The sequence below is a fragment of the Xyrauchen texanus genome, chromosome 35 (genome assembly GCF_025860055.1).
Source record: "Xyrauchen texanus isolate HMW12.3.18 chromosome 35, RBS_HiC_50CHRs, whole genome shotgun sequence".
Lineage (NCBI taxonomy): Eukaryota > Metazoa > Chordata > Actinopteri > Cypriniformes > Catostomidae > Xyrauchen > Xyrauchen texanus.
Window position 1 is genome coordinate 23,825,105 of NC_068310.1, and position 21,545 is coordinate 23,846,649.

At 37.8% G+C, this 21,545-nt stretch overlaps 2 protein-coding genes across 2 annotated transcripts; both read left to right on the forward strand.

The window, feature by feature from the left end:
- The first annotated feature begins 8,248 nt into the window (after positions 1–8,248).
- On the forward strand, positions 8,249–16,652 carry LOC127628872 (CCN family member 2-like). Its single transcript, XM_052105821.1, has 5 exons — positions 8,249–8,372; positions 9,826–10,042; positions 11,307–11,555; positions 13,691–13,911; positions 14,113–16,652. The coding sequence occupies exons 1-5, from the start codon at positions 8,301–8,303 to the stop codon at positions 14,395–14,397; spliced, it is 1,044 nt and encodes a 347-aa protein (XP_051961781.1). The 5' UTR covers positions 8,249–8,300; the 3' UTR covers positions 14,398–16,652.
- Positions 16,653–17,351: 699 nt separating this feature from the next.
- Positions 17,352–19,584, forward strand: LOC127628426 (P2Y purinoceptor 1-like). Its single transcript, XM_052105163.1, has one exon. It carries the CDS (start codon positions 18,097–18,099, stop codon positions 19,051–19,053), a length of 957 nt encoding a protein of 318 aa, XP_051961123.1. The 5' UTR covers positions 17,352–18,096; the 3' UTR covers positions 19,054–19,584.
- The last annotated feature ends 1,961 nt before the right edge of the window (positions 19,585–21,545 follow it).

Genomic DNA, 21,545 nt, shown 5'->3' on the forward strand with positions numbered 1-21,545 from the left:
CCAAATAATATTCAGATTTCAACACAAGTCAAATACTTAGGGATTCAGTTGAGACCTACTTTATCCCTCATTTCCAGAGTTAACTATACGTCAATTTATGGGGAAGTGGAGTCGGATATTCAAAGATGGATGTGTCTCCCTTCATCGCCATCTGCCCGAATGTCAACAATAAAAATGAATATTTTGCCCCGCATAAATTATATTAGCTCTATGCTTCCTCTCCCCCCACCAGTGAATTACTGGAAAAAGTTAGACTCTTTACTGATAAAATTTATTTGGAATGGAAAGCGTCCCCGCATTAAGTGGTCTACACTTCAAAAAAATAAAATAAAAGGTGGAATGGGCTGCCCTAATTTTAAATGGTACCACTGGTCTTTTATCCTGCTCTCAGTTTTGAAATGGTTTGATTCGAGCTCACAGCCTTCATGGAAACAATTAGAAGAAGAGCGCATTTTACCAATTCGTTTGCAAGATTTTTTATTTTCAGGCCTTTCTCACAGGAAATGCTCATTATATTATGGTCCTATAATTTCCTACACTCTTCAAATATTCAAAAAGATTGAAGCCTGTTTTGCATCTAAAACTTTATGGCACACTCATACTCCGATTTGGCACAATCTGAACTTACTTTCTGGCGGTCAACCTTTCGTACAGCCTTCCTGGTCTACAAAAGGTATTCTAACGTTAAGCGACATAAAAGGGGAAGATTCAATTCTGGATTTTCGTGACTTAATAGAAAGATTTAATATCTCGCATAACACTTTATTTTTATATTTCAAATTACGTGCTGTGTTAAAGGCCCATAAGGTACCTTGGGGTATAAATCTTCATACCCATCCAGTGGTGAATTGGATCTCAAACGCACCAAGCACAGGAATTGTTTCATATTTTTATCGCTGCTTTCAAAATCTAAATACAGATAACTTTTCTAAAGCTAGAGCTTGGATATTAGATCTGAACGTTTCGAACAGGACAATTGAATGGAATACAGTGTGGGACAATACATTCCATGCATCCACGAACCCGAATCACCAATTCATTCATTTTAAAGTTATTCACAGGGCATATCTAACCACACGCATACGACATGTAATGGGTTTGTCACCCCACCCGTATTGTAATTTCTGTGGACCGGGATGTGTGGACTCTTTGGTGCATATGCTGTGGGACTGTCCAGATGTGCAAAAATTCTGGGATGCGGTGCTTGATGTGTTGTACAAGGCCTCGAGGATTTGTATTCCCAAAGATCCTGTTATTTTATTGTTAAATGACAATTCTCAATTTCCTCTTTGTGAGAAGGTACGGAAATTCTGGTTAGCTGCCATGACCGCTGCAAAGAAGTTACTTGTTCAACGGTGGAAACCTCCACATGACCTTTCTATTAAACATTGGCTTCACTCTCTATTGGAGATATTATATCTGGAGTTGTCATCTGCACGGACCAATCACGCTAACCCTAGGACTTTTTCGATGTGGAAGAACTGGATATCTACAGTCAAGAAATATTTAGCTACTTAATCTGCAGCTACTTATGGGTGTTATCATTAATGTTATTCTATTTGTCTTTCTCTGTATGCATTTTATTTTATCCCTTGTTATTCGGATACTGCTCAATGTCCCGAAGTGCAAGGGGGAGGGTGCGGGAAGGGGGGAAGGGGGGGAGATTGGAAGAGAACTAGTCATATAAGTTTTCTTTCTTATATTGCAAAATGTTTTGTAAACTTTGTCAAAATAAATAAAAACACTAAATTACAAAAAAAGAAATGTGTAATCCAATAATGTACTTAAAGAAATTAACTTAATTAAAAGTCAGTAACTGTAATCTGATTATAAGAATTAAAAATGTAATGTGTTACACTGCTTTTTGTAACTAAAAATGAATATGATTACTGTAACTAATTATTTTGTATTCAGATTACACCCAACACCGATTATTCCGCCGCAATTAAGAAATCACAAGTGAATTCTCTGACATCACCCTCACCTTCACAGAGCGAGTAGAGATGGTCGAGCTGGGCCAGCCGCTAGCTGCTGGAACTTTGCTGGGTGGTAGATGGAAAGAGGAAGATGCCCATTTCACCTCTGCTGGGTCCAATATTGGTCAGTATGTTTGGTAAAGGTTCCCTAAGGATCAAAATAACAAAAAATAAATAAATAAATAAACTACCCCGAAGGGGGAAAAAACAGTCCAGGGCAACAAACATGTTGACAGGCAGGGCTGAAGCAGGAAAACCAACAGGAACATCCACTAAACCGGGAAACATGACCGACAGGGACTTAACAGAGAATGAACACACAGCGAACATTTCACATGGTAAAGACACATGGTAAGACATCAAGTCAATATGACATTTAGACAACAAACTGGCACCAGACAGAGCACAAAGGGAGATTAAACAAGGGAGTAAACAAGGAGGGTAACAAGGGAGGCAGGTAGCAATAATAACAAGATAACAGGGCAAACGAGAGGGTGGGTTTTCACTCAAGACAGAGGAGTGGGTTGCAATGAGAAACCAAAACAAAACCACATACTCACAAAAACAACAGATTTAATCAATAGACATGAGTACATGCTGCCAGAATGACATGAGAGCAAAATGCACTAATGCTCAAGGCCATAACCATGTCATGAACATTGGGGGGGACCAAATCATTTTGGGGTGGGGGTCGTCGGTGTTGAGGTCACAAATATAATGCTCCTGTGAATTTTAAAATAGTAAAGGTGATAAATGCAATAATTGAATTTCAATAATTTTCAAGAATCCTAATGTTGCTCTTTAACATACAAAAACACTTCACTGCTGTCAAGGTCCAAAGAGGATGAATAAAATCATTAAAATACCATAAATGTAGTCCATACAACACTTTTCTATGGCCCCAGAAAGCTTGGAATATAGTTCACAAGCCATTTAGTCTACTGTTATGATGCCTTTACTGAACCTTTAATAGTGCTTTGCAGTATTTACGCTTTTTGAAGCTTGACAGCTCCTGCGCACTATAAACTGTTATTCTATGGAATAGAGCTGCTTAAAATATAATTTTTTATGTTCCAAGAAAAAGTAACAGCATGTTGGTTTTGAACAACATAAAGTTGAATAAATGAGCGAGTATAAGTACATTTAAAATTTGTACTCCTTTAACTGGTGGATATTTTTTGTTCCATAATGTTCCATTAAACACAAAGTAGAGCGGTTTTACCCACAGATTAGAACTAGAACATGGTAAGACCTGTGACTTGTGGCCAAGGCCATAGCTAGTGGGGTGAAAGGTGGTAACAATTCTAGTGGCCCAAAGGTCCAGGGGCCCTCACAACAAATTCTGTATTTTATTTTTTTTAAACAGCCAGGGGGAACAGATTACCATGCTACATCTCTGGTTGTGGCTTCCATTAAGTTTTTAGGTTGTGACAAGGACAGTGTCATATATTTTTTGTGAAAATATTATTAATTATTGACTTGTTTCTTACACAAACCTACCGAATCGCTTCAGAAGACATTCAGGTAACACTTTAGAATACTGTATCTTACTTAATGCATAACTAATAAGGAATTACTGCAGAACTAATAGGTCATTCTTCATTAACACTTAAGTCACTACTATTAACTACTAAGGAAGATGTGTTAACTAATTAGTATGTAATAGTATTTTATAGTTGTGTTAAGTAACAATTAGCTAATCAATAACTATTGAATTCAGTCATGCCTCCTGACGAACTACTTTTAATTACCTACTAATTCAGCTTCAGGAGAAATAACTATTGAGTAACTACTAATGAACACTCGATTAATTACAATTACAATCATATCATAACAATTAGCCATTACAATATTCAGGTTGTAGCCCTTTCTTCTTCCTTACTTCTAATGTTATTATTACTATGGAAATGCAGTATTCTAAAGTGAAAATACAGGGAACCCCATTAATGAATGATTATCTGGTAATTCTGTATTAAATAATCATGGGTTCCCTGTATTTTCACTTTAGAATACTGTTCCAGGTTGTAAGTAATTCCCTCATAATTATGTGGTAATTATTTATTAATTACTCAGGGGTTCCCTGTATGTTCCCTTCCCCTCAGTCATTGACTTACATAGAGGAATCATTTACCCAAATGTAATGTGATATGTGCTGAGGAAAACAAGAGACACACACACTATAATGTATATAAATCATAAACCTGCCTGAGGTAAGTTGGCTAGTCACTTATAGTGGGGATGGGGTTCCATTACGTTGTTGATTTCTGGTTACAGACCACACTCACAAAGCAATTGACCATACAGGCCAAAACTACTAAATTCGCTGTAATGACTCATTTTGGGAGTGTAGTAAGTCCACGAAATGCGTATTGCATTTCCATAGTAATAATAACATTAGAAGTAAGGAAGAAGAAAGGGCCACAACCTGAATATTGTAATGGCTAATTGTTATGATATGATTGTAATTGTAATTAATCGACTGTTCATTAGTAGTTACTCAGTAGTTATTTCTCCTGAAGCTGAATTAGTAGATAATTAAAAGTAGTTCATCAGGAGGCATGACTGAATTCAATAGTTATTGATTAGCTAATTGTTACTTAACACAACTATAAAATGCTAATACATACTGATTAGTTAACACATCTTCCTTAGTAGTTAATAGTAGTGACTTAAGTGATAATGAAGAATGACCTATTAGTTCTGCAGTAATTCCTTATTAGTAAGTAAGATACAGTATTCTAAAGTGTAACCGACATTCATTGATCGACTGGAGTCGTGCGGCTTATTTTTATGCTGCCTAAATGTGACTTTTGGACCGTTAAAGTGCTAGCACCTGTGTACTTGCATTATAAGGACCTGACAGAGACCTACCTTCTTCTAAAAGTCTTAATTTGTGTTCTGCATCTGGGATTGCATCAGGATAAGTGAATAATGAGAGAGTTTTCATTTATGAGTGAACTATTAATTTAAACTAGTATCTTAAAACCCTGCACCTCTGTCACAATCGTTCAATTTAAAGGTGTGTCCCTCAAGAGGATGCTCGCTGGCTGAAAAAGCAGTGGAAGTCTGCCTGTGTTATCTCCGGAAAATTAATTAAAATGGTTGAAAATGGCCACTTTATTTACATTTTTTTTAAATGACTGTGATTGGTGCATCCTGAACAGTGCTGAGAAAAGTAGCATGTGCCACGTGACAGCACCGTTTCTGGACCACTTCAAGAGGAAGGACAATAATTTACATATTAATAATTATACTAAGGACCTTTAATAGTCCCTATCACCCCCACCTATATCTACGCCTATTCCCATTTGACATTCTTTCTTCAAGGTGGAACACAAAATTAGATGTTAGGCAGAATAATAGAGACTGACATCCTCAATCACCATTCACTTTCATTATAAGGCAAAAAGACAAACTGGAACTGAATTGAGAATGAGATTACTGTAACATTCTGCCAAACAACCCTTTTGATTTTCATGGAAGAAACATACAAGTGAACTAAGTTACAGGGGCCAGTCCGAACCCGTTTTTCCAATTTATTACTGTATGGATGACGCACTGATTTTGGATATGTGGCCACATTCTTCAAACCTCAAAGGCAAATCACAGGCTTTGCTAACTTTAAGGTAGTGTCTGCCAAAGCCTAAGAAATGTTTGAATTATGTTCAGTTTGTCTGATCAAGCATGTCAATATATCAAGTATTTCCTATTGCAGGGTGTGTGGTAATTAATGATCTAATCATTAGAAGAGAAGAAACTGGATGAATAATTATCAACGTATACAAGTAAAGAAGTAAACAATAAGATTGCCTCTCCAATAACAAAACTTTAATAATGATAAAGTCTTTGCAGATTGATTTACAGAGCACATCAAATACCTTTAATGACAAAAATTCCACCAGATTCAAATAAGTTTTCTGCTAAGGTTGATTCATGCTACAATCCTGCTAAAATGCGTGACTGATCTGGTCTGCAATTGGTCTGAATGTGTCTGGGACTTTAGTCCTGTACCAAACCAGGTATTTAATGGAAGCACCCCAACCCACAGATAGTGGGTTCTGGTAACATCCATATGAATCAGAGTCTGCTATTCCAGTATCCTGTATTTCTTTTAACTAAAGTCAGCTGGAATTCAGCCTCAAGTGTATGGAACAGCTAAATGTGTATGCTTTACATTAAGTGAGAAACCTTTCCTGGAGAGTTGGAAATCTACAACTTTCCATCAAAGCATCTTTGGCTGAAATTTTAAAAGGAAAGAGGGAGCTTGTGTTCTACATCTGCTTGTCTTGCTCAGTTAATCTCTAAAGATTTAAACAATATTTTTAGGGATCATTCTCCCAGAACAAACTTACACATTCCTGTCCCCCTAATTTTACAACTTGTTTCCACTGGACTTTGATGAATGTATAGTAAAGAACATTTATATGACAATAATATTTAGATTACTTTGCCCACACTCTATATAAGTTAGAAAACATGTTGAAACACAAAGGGCATCTATGCATAACATGACAGAATAACACAAATTGTTTTACTCTGATTTAGATTATTGTGTTTAGCATGAAGAGATTACATCTCTTTCCCAAAACTGCCCCTTACAGTAATATTGTACATTCCAAACATTTGTGATTTTTGGAAAGGAGGTCAAAATAAATACAAGGGTGTAAGGATAGGATTTTTAGACAAAACTAATAACCACTTCACCTTTGCTGTATCTGGCAGGCCACATGTTTTCCAGCTGAATTATCAAGAGCTGTGGTATTTGTAAGATTGAAGTTACCCGTCAATATCTATTTTTGAGCTGTCACTCCTAGTGGGTTATCCTGGATTTCAATAGGATTGTTTTGACTGAGCACTTGACATGAAAAATATATAATGTCTTCTGAGACGCTAAAATAACCCAGTATTTTTCAAAGCCATCCACTGTTTGTGTGGAAGTGCACGTCTTGTTTTTATTGCATATTTACTATTTAAAAGGTTCTTGCAATTTATATCAGTGTACGTAGGCCTTTGTTATTCAAATACATTGTTTGAGTGACTTTATTTCATTAAAGGGATAGTTCACCCAAAAATGAAACTTCTTTCATTGTTTTCTAACCATCAGTTTGTTCAATATTAAAAAAGGAAGCGAAAACACCAACAAAGTATCATAGAAATGGAAGTGCAGCGTAGTTCTAGCAGGAAGACTAGCAGATGTACATCATCGCACCGTTAGCTGGGTAATTCCCAGCCAATCACATGTAAGCCGTTGCTTTATAAGTCTGCTCACAATCTATCACATTGCTGTTTCAGTGTGCTAACATGGCAACCTCCACCACCCCACCACCACCAGTTGAGTCCCGTCCTGCACAGGGTAGGCTCCTTGCCCCTGCCTCCTATCTCCAGCAGGATATGACGGTTCCGAGAACAACATCTTCGGACCGCCAGACGGGGCCTACGCCAAAGAGAGACATTACTTTTCTGTTTTATATTCATCAAATAAATGTAATCTCACTCAAGTCTGCAAGTCTTACTGATAGAAATGATACATACAACTCATGCACTATATTCCAAGTCTTCTGAAACCACATAATAGTTTTGTGTGAGAAACAGACCAAAATGTCTGTTGAATACAAAAAGTCATTATTCACTGATAATCTTCTATTCCAGTGAGCTGTTAACTTAAGAACTGCTGTGATTTTCTCCTGATCAGTCAGATTTGTAAATAAATCATTCAGAAGGCTTCAGAAGACTTGAAATAGAGCGCACGAGTCAAATGGACCACTTTATGATATGTTTATAACACTTTTGCATATTTTTTGAAGTTCGAAAGTTCAAGCCCCCATTCATTGTAATTGCATGGAAAAGAGCAACCAGTACATTTTTCAAAATGTCTTTTTTTGTGTTCCATGAAAGAAAGAAAGTCATGAGGGTGAATAAATCGTGTCAGAAATGTATTTTTTGGGTGAATTAATAATTTTAGATTCTTTCACAGAAATCCAAACAAATCCATCTCATTAGTACTTTTTGGACATATAAAACTTGAAAATGGTCAAGAACAAGTCTATTATGTCTTCTTTTCATCCAAAAGTACATGTTTTAACGGTTAACCTCTGCATGCCAGAGCAGACGAGCAGAGGGGAGAAATAATTTCTGGTTGTGGAAATGGGCAACAGAGATGTGGAATTTGAAACATTTCTGATCTGGTCCAGCCACTGTTTACCCTGCAGACAGGCTATGACATCAGAGGGGGGACTTTATAAAAGTGCATGTGCACAGAGCCAGGCAGTGAGCAAACAGTAACACAAGTAGAAAATCTCATTGTGGTGGAACACATTGCAGAGCATGATGGAGAATATACAGAGAGATAGAAACAAACTGATTGCATGGGCACTGCTGTTCTACCTGGGCTCACAGGTGAGAATTGATTTCTCAGTTTGCATGCTTTCGTCAAGATATCTGAAGTTTGGAAACATACCCGGTGGCTTGTCAGATCTATGGACAACAGTTTAGAGATTTGTTGAAAATGTGATTCCTATATTGGGTATAATCGTTATTGTTAGTGTTTAAAATTGCATGTTATTGATGTAAAGACTCAATGGATAGGCCTGCTGATGGATGTGGTTAGTGTGGTGGTTTTTGTAAGTGACTTTTTTTTAAAAGAGTTTTGTTTTCTGTATGAATATATTCATTCAAATGAAACTTGAATTAGTTTTTTTCCCCTGTATAAACTCTACTTAATGGTGCCTTAATGCTCAGTTAAGAATAAGAGTAAACTGTTCCGTACAAATGGAGAACTGTCAGTCTTAAAAAGATAGTTCACCCAAAACTTTTAATCAAAATCAGTCTTTACTCATCCTTATGACATTGTTTCTTCTTCCGTGGAACACAAAAGGAGATGTTGGGCTGAATGTCAGGAACTTACATTCAGTTACCATTCACTTTCAACTTTCACTTATGTAAAAAGAGCAGCATTAACATTTTTCAATATGTCTCCTTTTGTGTTCTTTGGAAGAATTCATACAGCTTTTGAAACACCCAATTTTGGGTGATCTATTCCTTTAAGCTTTTTGTCAGGCCCTAACATTGGCTTGTAATTGAAAGCATGTTTTATATGCTTTCAGTGTCTGGAAATACATACTGTAAATTATTCACATGAGGAAAGATGTTTTTTGCTTCCTCTTTTTGCTTCTCAAAAATGTATATTGTCAAAATTAACCAAAGCAATATGTTTTTGGAACAAGTAATGCTATTAATAGAGGTGAGCAATGCAAAAAATGGACAGTAAGGAACTCAACTGGATATAAGTACATTATATAACTGTAAAGTTTGATTACTCTATGAATAAAACAAAATTTTACTTTTCAAGAATTGGAAACAATATAGATTTTACTGCAGATGTATAGACTATATGGCAACCAATCAGAAATCTTTAACATATTGTACAAGCCATTGGAAGGTAAAGTGTATCTCTTATTTAACAAAAAAGGGGGTCAGCTTGTAACCAGCTTAAATGACCAGGTAACCAGTATAAGGTCTACTTGCAACAATAACCAGCTAACCCAATGTTGCCATGATAGGTGGCCAGTCAAAGCCAATATGAAAGCACTCAAAACATACATTCTACTGGAAACTAGCAATGGTTTTAATTGGTCATTTATTTCTGATCACAGCTTAACCAGCTTGTGCCAGTAACTGACAAATATAGCCCACATAAACAAGTTACGACCATCTTTGAATTGGTCAGAACTGGCATAAAAGCAGTTTTTTAGGGATATCGATGGGTGTGTGAAAGGAATACCCCCTGTTCTACACTGACTGTAATGCTCTGATTTTGGCATTACACCATGCTTTGCCTGAACTGTCTTAGGTGTCCTGTCAGCAATGTGGTGGTCCATGCCAGTGCCAAGACTCTGTACCATTGTGCCCAGAGGGTGTTCCTCTAATCCTCGATGGGTGCCAATGCTGCCAGGTGTGTGCCCGCCAGCAGGGCGAGTCCTGCAGTGAGGTGTTACTGTGTGACAGTCAGCGTGGCCTCCAATGTGACTACAGCGCCAGCTTCCCTGGTGAACCAGGAGATTGTGTCAGTGAGTGCCAAGTGTTTTAAGCACCAAAGCAACCTCTGTTCCAAAACCTACTGAGATGCCTTATTACCTGGCTGCAAACTAAACAACATGGAATAATTTACATAGGCCCAACACAAATAATGTTTACGCTTGATTTCAGTAGAGTTTGAAGTTATCATGTTGCTAAGCTAATGTCAAGATACTCTGATTTAAGCATAAAAATGCAAATAAAACAGAATAATTGGGTAAGATAATAAATTGTTAATTACAATAATATTAACATCAGTACTATTCATTATTGAATAAAACATTTCTCTCACCTCTTTCACCATGTTATCACAGAGTATGAGATGTCTTAAACCTAATTTGTACAATGGAAGAAGCCAAACTTTTTTCTCCAGAACGAACAAAGCACCGTAGGCGAAAAAATCCATGCATTTGTTCAGTGTTTGGCAGAATTTTAAAATTAGTTTCTTGAGAGGGATGTCACAAAAGGTTGTCAACTCTCGCGTGGATGGTAAGTCAGTACAGTAGGTAAGCTGTCACTGTAGTAACATTGTTTTTTCAACAGCCTCAGAGAGGTAGGTTTCAAAGATTACATTTTTTTGAGTTTCCAACCCATTTTTAACATTAAGCTAGAAACCTAACTAGCTTCCATCTCTTCAGCTGGCACACACAATTGTAAATAAAGAACATCACGTCTAAACCACACCCACAATTCATTTTAACCAATAATCAATTCTTTTCGACAGCTGTTTTCTCCTAGGTTGAACATTTCTGGGATGTGCGCAAACAGGAAAGATATGTTCAAATGTACACTTTTAGCAGAATTGAATTTCATCATATTAGGCAAAATAAAAGAAGCCTCTCCACCCTTTGAGTAGCCTTTAGGACGCTAAAATTAAGTGTCCTACCCTTCACGTCGAGAGCATGCCTATAGAATAAGAAACCTCAAAATGTTTTCTCCATTGGCAGCTCACTAGATTTTGGAACAGAGCACAGAAAATACAAAGCCTATGAGGCCTATAGCCTATCAAGAAGCAGAGTAAACAGAGCTTCTGCACCAAATATCAACCATCCACAGCAAGTCTATATGAGCAGAACATCAGAACATTCAAACCTTCTACATCCCAAAATCTACTGTAATTTTATAATTCGGAATGCAGCCCACTCCTGTCAGTCTCTGATCTATTTAATCTTTCCAGTTTTAGACATGATTTTATGACTTCTTTATGGATATGAGTGGCTTTAGTGTACCATGTGATCAACTAATATTTTGTTTTAGGTAAGACGGAATTGGGCTGTGAGTTTGAAGGAGTCTCTTACCAGGAAGGCCAGGTATTTCAGCCATCATGTGCTCTTCAATGTCACTGCTCGGGTGGAGGGGTGACCTGTGTGCCCCGGTGCAGGGAGGATGTTTACCTACCTACCCCAGGCTGCCCTCACCCTCGGCGGGTTCTGCCACCCGGAAAGTGCTGTAAGGAGTGGGTGTGTGAAAATATGGACAACACAGTGCTTCAGGATGCTCAAATTGGTACTTCAAATGTCAAACCACAAAAATGACCACAAAAGGTGAAGAGTGTAATTTTTCAGCGTTAAAAACATGATCCTATCCAAGATTAATATGCAACGACAATTATAAGTAATCTGTCTGTAGGTTGATTTCCATTAAAAAAAAGAAAAAGTAACAACTGTGGTGCTATCAAAATACTGCTATTATTTTTTTATAATTTTTTTTGAGCATCCCAACTAGCCCGACACACTGGTTCAGCATATGCTGTGAGTTTGGGCGGGATTATCTATTATTTGATAATCCTACTGTGTTTATGGGATTATGCTTTCCACAAAGAGTTGGAATGAAAATTGTATCACCACTTTTGGGATTTGGCATACATATTCTAAATGTTTTCTTATTCCAATCCCTATTTGTGATTCTCAATCACATTCCAGTCAGAGGTTTTACATTGTGGGATTTTGACCATCTAATTGAAAATGTCTTGCCAAGATGGAGTCCAAAAGCACAATACTGGCTTTTTCCAGAAGCCAACTTTCCATGATTCATAACAGGACTCATGTCTGTGTAATGCAACAATTAAACTGCACAAAGCCAGACAGAGCATAACACCAGTACGGATGGTTTTCAAAAGCAATGTTACATCAATAGAATTGGTAAATTTTGTTCTGTGTTTGCTTGCAATAAATATGTTTACAGAGCTATGTGTACAAAACGTCTCGGGTTACATGTGTAACCCTTGTTCCCTGAAAAAAGCGGAACGAGATGGTGCGCTTTGCTAAGCGCTTTTGGGAACAATCCTGCATTGTGACCAGCTGTGAATATGTGTGTAACACGTCAATGAACACTGACACGTCACTAGGCAAAGAAGCGCAGCATCTCGTTCCGCTTTTTTCAGGGAACAAGGGTTACACATGTAACCCGAGACGTTCCCTTTACAAAAAGCTTCACTATGATGCTGCGCTTTGCTAAGCGCTTTTGGGAATGCAATACCCACGCCGCCGCACTGGGGCTGTCCGGACCCCTACGGTTGTGTAGTGTGCTCAGACATGAGCTTGAGATGTCGACTCAAGGATGTAAGAGCCTTTAGCTCTTTAGGTCCACACAATGCAAGTGAATGTGGACCAGAATTTATAAGGTCCAAAAAGTACATAAACGCATCATAAAAGTAACTCATATTACTCCAGTGATTAAATCCATGTCTTCAGAAGAGATATGATATATGTGGGTGAAAAAACTATCACTGTTTAAGTCCTTTTTTACTATAGAACTCCACCTTTGACCAGCCCCAACAAGTAGGTGGCTTAAAGTGAAAGTGAAAGTCACGTCCACACCAGAATGTAGAAGAGAAAGTTCAACTGTAGGTTTACTGTAAAAAAAAAAAAAGGGTATTTAAACAGTTATCTGTTTATGACACACACCGATCATATCTCCTCTGTAGACATGGATTTACCCACTGGAATTTTATGGATTACTTTTATGCTGCCCTTCAGTGCTTTTTGGAGCTTAACATGTTCTGGCCACCATTCATTGCATTGTGAGGACCAACAGAGCTGAGATATTCTTCTAAAAATCTTATTTTGTGTCCAGCAGAAGAAAGAAAGTCAAACACATCTGGTATGGCAAGAGTAAATGATGAAAGAATTTTCATTTTAGGTGAACAATTACTTTCATATCCAGAGACAACTGTAAGTAAGATATTCATAGTTTGATTTCCCCAAAACACTGTGACTTCATGGAAATATCAAAACATTACCCTTTATGTTTGAGCAACCAACCAGCTTGACATAGAAACATTGACTCAACTAATAGTTTGAGTTTCTATTGGGGCTATCTGTTTGTGGAACAATGACAAACAGGGCTAGTGTTCAGTTCGGAACCATTTTATTGGTGACGCTTGTGATGCAGAAATTACACACTTCACCTTTAAATGTACACACGCTACTGCATGCTTAAGGACTCAATCATATTTAATAAAATTTACATTGACTAAAATTTGTATGAATAATAGGTATGAAAGTGAACTGTTATTTACTAAGTATATCAACTTTATTGAGCATGAATTAATAAATCTATGGAACTTACATAGGTTTTGTAAGAGGCCTATGTGTTGAAGTTTAATTTAATTGTTTTATTTGTTTTTGGGATGGTATCAGCTTCAAGACCTGTCCAATCTTTGCCTGCACACATTGGACACCAAATCAGGCCTAGTTCAAACTGCATAGACCAGAGCTCAGAGTGGAGTGCTTGCTCACAAACCTGTGGGTCTGGGATATCCACTCGGGTGTCCAATCAAAATCCAGTCTGCCATCTTGAGATGCAGATGCGCTTGTGTATGGTCCGACCTTGCCAGTCTTTTCCCCTCAGAACTCCAAATGTGAGTCTCCAGATTTCCAATGCCATTCAAAACATACACTGATTTTTCACACACAGTATAAATGTGTCTGTAAACATGAACATATATTGGTGGCTTTATATATTTATATTTTTGGAAAGTGGCCCAGCAAGAGCATCATAATTTTGAGGGATTCTTGGCATAAAAAAAATATTTTAATTATACCTGACATCTATGTTTCAGTGGTCAAGGAGGAAATGTCAACCCAGCTACAGGTCAGCGACCCCTGTGCGGCTTTTTCACCAGGGCTGCTATAGTACCAAATTGTACAGACCCCGTTATTGCGGCCTATGTACAGACAACCGTTGTTGCACTCCTTACCACACTGGCACAGCACTGGTCACTTTCCGTTGCCCTGGAGGGAGACTGATCAATCAAGCTGTCATGAGCATCAACTCCTGTGTCTGCCATTACAACTGCCCCTATTCATCTGCAGGGGCATATAGAGGAACAGCCTTCTGGGGTTAGACACTCATATAATGACTTGTGACTGAGCCTTGTGTTTTAATCTTGGATCTAATAGCTTCATACTGGATGATCTGGGCTTAACTTATTGAATGATGTCAACATATTAAATTCACAAGGGTCTGACTCAAGAAGACTGAAAAATCTCTCAGAAACAGAAGTTGAATAGAAGTAGGCCATTTGAGATTTGACAGCATGGATGCAAGGGTAACTTCCTAAGACTGGACTGGCCAATTCTGGTATTTTTTGTAGCAGTTAAATAGATTGCTTAAAGAACTGCAAGAAATGATTACATTTATGTTTGGATTTTCCATATCGATTAGGTTTACACAATTGCAGCTGTTTTTTCTTGGAGTCCAAGAATACATTTCTTACACCATATAAAAAATATTGTCCAATTACGCTAGAGTATATCTGTCAGTCTTTTACAGTTTTGTGCATAGCTATGGACCCTTTTCACATTCCAGGTTTTGAATGCAGAAATTAATAAACTATCACAGAATAACATTATGTAGCCATGAATGAGAGATTACAACAAAGAAAGTATAAAGCTCCCTCAGGAGCTGTATTTGAAATCCCATCACAGAAGTGATTTTTTTCAATTTAATTCAAGAGTAACAATATGAATAATAGTATTATAAAATATAATTAATATAAAGTAATTTTATAATATTATAAATAATATAAAATATAAAAACAATTGGCATATCTGAGTGACTCCAGCCAGGTCTCCTAAGCAACCAAATTGGCCCGGTTGCTAGGAGGGTAGATTCACATGGGGTAACCTCCTCGTGTTTGCGATTAGTGGTTCTCGCTCTCAGTGGGACGCGTGGTTAATTGTGCATGGATCACGGGCAGTAGCATGGGCCTCCACATGCTGTGAGTCTCCGCGATGTCATGCACAGCGAGTCACGTGATAAAATGCACAGATTAACCAATCGGAGGCATTAGAGAAGCGGAGGCAACCGAGACGTGTCCTCCACCACCCGGATTGAGGTGAGTAACCGTGCCAACATGAGGACCTACTAAGTAGTGGGAATTGGGCATTACAAATTGGGAGAAAAGGAAAATAAAAAATTAAAAAGTTGCTTTTTGATTTATGATTTAAGATTTGTGCTGCTAAATAAGAGTCTGTAAAAAGGGTCCAGTGAACAACAACTGTGGCTATTTAATAAATTCCATTTATATTAGCATTGATAAAAGTAACATGAAAATGTTATAATTTAAAACGTGTGTACAGAGATTAATGGAAAGGAGGAGGCGAGAACAGGCTTGACAATATAAACCAAAAAGACAAACACACACAGGTGTCAGACAGCTGTCCGTAAATCTCTCTCTCTCTCGCACTGCCGTCTTCGGTCGGCCCTTATCCCTCTCCAGGGCTAATTAGCCTGATTAGGGGCCAGGTGTGCCGAATCATGACCCGGCCCACCCTCCGCCCTGCCACATGCCTCCCTCATTCTCTCAGGCTGGGGAGCGCCCGGCAAGATGTTCTGTCCCATCTGCCGGCAGGTCATCCCCGTCTACCTGGATGAGGGAGGGACAAGAGGAGGGAAACAAAAAAACAATTATTAGGCATCTACATGCCGTAACGGGGATCGTGCCAAATTAACAAACATAAAAAAGAGTGAACGGCCAACATGGAGCAGTTGGAGAGAGAGAGGAGAGAGATAAAAAAAACATTTACTTGTCGGTTCTCCGATACGTCATAGCTTGATCCTCGTCCACTCCTGCACCCTCTAATGGACGACAGCCATGCCTCCCCGGGCAGATCGGAGGCAGTTCTCTGGCCACTGGCGGACTGAACATCCCGCCATGTTTTTGGTGGATGGTAGGGGTCTCTTACGGACAGCTGTCCGTAAATCTCTCTCTCTGTCGCACTCTCATCTTCAGTCGGCCCTTATCCCTCTTGAGGACTAATTAGCCTAATTAGGGGCCGGGTGTGCAGAATCACGACCCGGTCCTACCCTCCGCCCTGCCAAATAAATACTTATGATATATGTATGTATGTTTATATTATGCATCTTTAATACTGACTCAGAAATTTTAAGGCTAATATTTGTTGTCAATAGGAATGTTTTAAGTTGCATTGCACTGTCATTTACCACCTCAGAGCCGTGTAGTTAAAAATATTATTTGTCAGAATGTATGCAAAAACTTTTATATTTAGTTTTTTTGTCTCAAATTATGATGGAAAATTGTTTCGTGTATCTTTCTCATTTTTTGGATTCTCATTCCCAGATAATAAATTAAATGCCAGCGAACACATGTTTTACAGCAAGTATATATTAGAGCAAACTGTATAGAAAATCTAATGAATGTACAGTATATATTCATATCAAGATTACATCATGGTTTTGGTATTATCATGGTTTCCTATGTTCACACAGTTTAATAAGGGTGCTGCCAGTGGTTGATGTAAGATGATAATTACATGTTCAAAACTATGTTTTGCCCTAAAACACACTGTACCCTAATATATATAATGACAGTGGTCACATAGCATACCGAATAGCACAACACCCTAAAAAAACTACATGAGTCTCAGACTTCAGACAGAAGAGTAAGGCTGCCCTCACTTGTTTATTTGAGGAAGGGCAGACAAGATTTTATGCTCTAATTTGCAGAAATTGTGCAGTACAAAAAGAAATATAGGGAAATAGAAGAAAAACTAATTTCGTCCATGACATTTTTTACAGGGTTTCAAAATAACTCAAATCGTGAGTTAAAATGTCTTTCATGACCAGTGTTGGGAAGATTACTTTGGAAATGTACTAGGTTACAGATTACAAGTTACCCCATTTAAAATGTAATAAGTAGTGTAACTATTTCAATTAGTTTATTAAAGTAATTCAACTGATTACATTTGTTTACTTTTTGATTACTTTTCAAAAATTTTTACAAATGTTTTCAACTGTTAATAATTTTTAAACATTTATACCAGGCATGGTTAACCTTACAGTAGTACTCAACACTGATTACTGTCAGACTTCCAAAATCCTTTATCACTTGAATTAAGATTATAATAATTTAATTTTAAAGTACAGCCACCACAAAATCAGACTTTAGCACCTCTTTTTACTTTGACATCATTCTGAGGTTAAATGCAGATTTAAAATCATAACAAGAAAGAGTTTAATAGCTATGATACTGGTTTTGAAATTAAATCTTTGCATAGCTATGACAGGAAACACTGGCATCTAACAATGCCTTGGAAAAAGCTGTTTATCTTAAAATATAAAGCAAATGACAAATTAATATTATTCAACGTATTCAAGCTTTTTACAGAAAATATTCTGATGTAACCCCCTTTGTAATTGTAACAGAAACTAATTTAATTACACATTTTTTCTCAATAACTGGAACAGATTACAGTTACATTTTGTCATTAAATTATGTAACACCGTAACATGTAACTAGTTACTCTCCAACACTGTTCATGACAATATTAAAACATTATTTCCATTATAAAATGCAGTTTTTTTATAATCTGCAGAGATAATCTCAAGTTCAAGGTGCAAAGTTCCTATTTGACTACCTTCACAACACTTCTGTTGTGCAGCCTCAGTGAAGGTGTCAGTCACTGTGCTCACACTTCCTGTAACATTCAAATTCAAGAACGCTGTGCATCGCTAACCTCCACCCAAGAAATGTGTTTGAAGAAACTTGTTGCTGTGTGCTGATGGTCTACAAAAATAAAAAATGATGTGGAACAATACCTGTAAATCAGTCAATAAGGACTTTACACACATATTTTTACCCACAGTATATGTGGCTGTTTTTACCCTAGGACTTATTGGCAACTGTTTTGGGCTGAAATCTGTGTATGATAACTGGAGAAAAATAGGTAATGTAAATATCTTTGTCCTAAACCTATGCCTGGCGGACATTTTGTACCTGTTCACTTTGCCTTTTTTGATGGCTTACTATGCATACAAGAGTGAATGGATATTTGGAGATGTTTTCTGCAAGATTGTACGATTCTGTTTCTTTATCAACCTATACAGCAGTATTGGCTTCCTCACGTGCATCAGTGTTTACAGGTATCTTGGCATTGTCCACCCTTTGAGAGTTAAAGGCAGAATTACCACAAGACACTCTGTGATGATTGTTTTCCTGGTTTGGATTTGGGTTTTTCTTCAATGTCTGCCTGACATGTTCTTTGTAAAAACCTCCAGTAACAAAGCAACATGTTTTGACACAACTTCAAACCAATATTTAAAGGATTACCTGAAGTACAGCATTGGAAGGGCCGTTGTTGGATTTTGGATCCCTTTGCTAATAATGCTTTGCTGCTATGGACATGTAGCTTTCACTCTGATGGCAAAGAAAGACACAGACGTCATCTTAAAGTTGAGATGCCTTAGGCTGGTTGTGATCCTGACCTTGCTGTTCTCCATTTGTTTCATTCCCTATCATATTTTTAGAAATATCAACCTGGTAACTCGGATCTCCAAGTTGGAGGGCACATGTCAGAGATGGTATTCCAATGCTTACATTGCAAACCAGGTTGGTAATGGGTTGGCATGTATGAATAGTGCAATCAACCCACTGGTTTATCTCTTTAACAGCGATGAACTGCTGATGAAATGTTTTATAAAGTGTGGACGAACCCGCCAATCTGCTGCTGTCTCCCTTGCGGAGGAGTCACCCATATAACAATGTAATGGGAAAAGAAGAGAACATGGCTAGGAAATCGGATCCAGTTTAATTACGTATGAATGGAGATTCTTTGTATCATAAATTTCCTTTTTTTACTTGCCTTGAACACATAACTGTTTATCCTGACTTTTAGCAGTGAATGAATGTGATTCTTATCTCATGCATCTTGGCTGTTCTTGTGGTTGTTTTTTTGTTTTGTTTTTTCTTTCTATTTCAGTATGTACGTCTTGTGACAGGAAATATATTTTTTTAATGACTCAAGTTTATTCTGAGAAACAGTTTTGTGGTTTTTCTGATTGTGTTTCAGTTCATAAAGTCATTTTTACACAGTAAACTTGGTTGGGTAAATTTGCCTAATTTGGCAACAATAACATGATTTTATTTTTTTGTCAAAAACATTATTTAATGTTACTAATGTAACCTGACCACAAATATGAGTAATTTTTAAGGGTTAAATCAGATAAAAATAGCTCCTTATATTGAAACTGTGGTACATTTGAATTATGAATCAATAATTATACCTAAACATTGTAAGATTGATTGACCACACTGATAGACCTAATTGACAATGACTGAAAGAACAGTTGCCCAATATACACTCACCTAAAGGATTATTAGGAACACCATACTAATACTGTGTTTGACCCCCTTTCACCTTCAGAACTGCCTTAATTCTACGTGGCATTGATTCAACAAGGTGCTGAAAGCATTCTTTAGAAATGTTGGCCCATATTGATAGGATAGCATCTTGCAGTTGATGGAGATTTGTGGGATGCACATCCAGGGCACGAAGCTCCCGTTCCACCACATCCCAAAGATGCTCTATTGGGTTGAGATCTGGTGACTGTGGGGGCCATTTTAGTACAGTGAACTCATTGTCATGTTCAAGAAACCAATTTGAAATGATTCGAGCTTTGTGACATGGTGCATTATCCTGCTGGAAGTAGCCATCAGAGGATGGGGTACATGGTGGCCATAAAGGGATGGACATGGTCAGAAACAATGCTCAGGTAGGCCGTGGCATTAAAACGATGCCCAATTGGCACTAAGGGGCCTAAAGTGTGCCAAGAAAACATCCCCAACACCATTACACCACCACCAGCAGCCTGCACAGTGGTAACAAGGCATGATGGATCCATGTTCTCATTCTGTTTACGCCAAATTCTGACTCTACCATCTGAATGTCTCAACAGAAATCGAGACTCATCAGACCAGGCAACATTTTTCCAGTCTTCAACTGTCCAATTTTGGTGAGCTCTTGCAAATTGTAGCCTCTTTTTCCTATTTGTAGTGGAGATGAGTGGTACCCGGTGGGGTCTTCTGCTGTTGTAGCCCATCCGCCTCAAGGTTGTGCGTGTTGTGGCTTCACAAATGCTTTGCTGCATACCTCGGTTGTAATGAGTGGTTATTTCAGGCAAAGTTGCTCTTCTATCAGCTTGAATCAGTCGGCCCATTCTCCTCTGACCTCTAGCATCAACAAGGCCTTTTCGCCCACAGGACTGCCGCATACTGGATGTTTTTCCCTTTTCACACCATTCTTTGTAAACCCTAGAAATGGTTGTGCGTGAAAATCCCAGTAACTGAGCAGATTATGAAATACTCAGACCGGCCCGTCTGGCACCAACAACCATGCCATGCTCAAAATTGCTTAAATCACCTTTCTTTCCCATTCTGACATTCAGTTTGGATTTCAGGAGATTGTCTTGACCAGGACCACACCCCTAAATGCATTGAAGCAACTGCCATGTGATTGGTTGATTAGATAATTGCATTAATGAGAAATTGAACAGGTGTTCCTAATAATCCTTTAGGTGAGTGTATCTACCAATACATGCAGCAAATTCAGAAGAATTCATTATTTCATAACTAAGAGTTTATTAAATTAAATTAATTGACACATAAAAAACTATATTACAGTTATGGCATGCTCCAGATCCAACATAAAGAACAACTCACAAACACACAGTAACCAGTTTTTATGACAGAAGACATAATATCAGTGTCAATACAACCACAAAGTGTTATGACACATACCAAGCAAGGGTTTGGAGAGAATGCACCAGATTCTCTGGTTCAGTTACATTAAAATGAGCATCTGAAACATATGTACATCACACAATTTATGTCAGAGCTCTGGGCTCAACAGTTACAGTTATCTGTTTTTCTTTTCTGATGATGGACATATTTCTGAAGGACTTTTGCAGGAGAACCCGCTGTGACAGTGCTAGTGAGTGACAAATAAACTGATTGTTAAGGAGGGATGGAATGGGAACAGGCAACAGCGCTGTTGTGTGGCCTCAGCCATTCTGATATTCAGTATAACAGCACGACTGTGAGTATGATATAGATTATACATTAGTTCTATAAACAATTCTAAACACATTGGACAGTTATTTTGTGATTTTTTTCTCTCCTAACAAAAATACACAGGAAAAAATTACGAGTAAGATTTACTTAATTTTTCATTTACTAGTTTTTGCACACAGTTT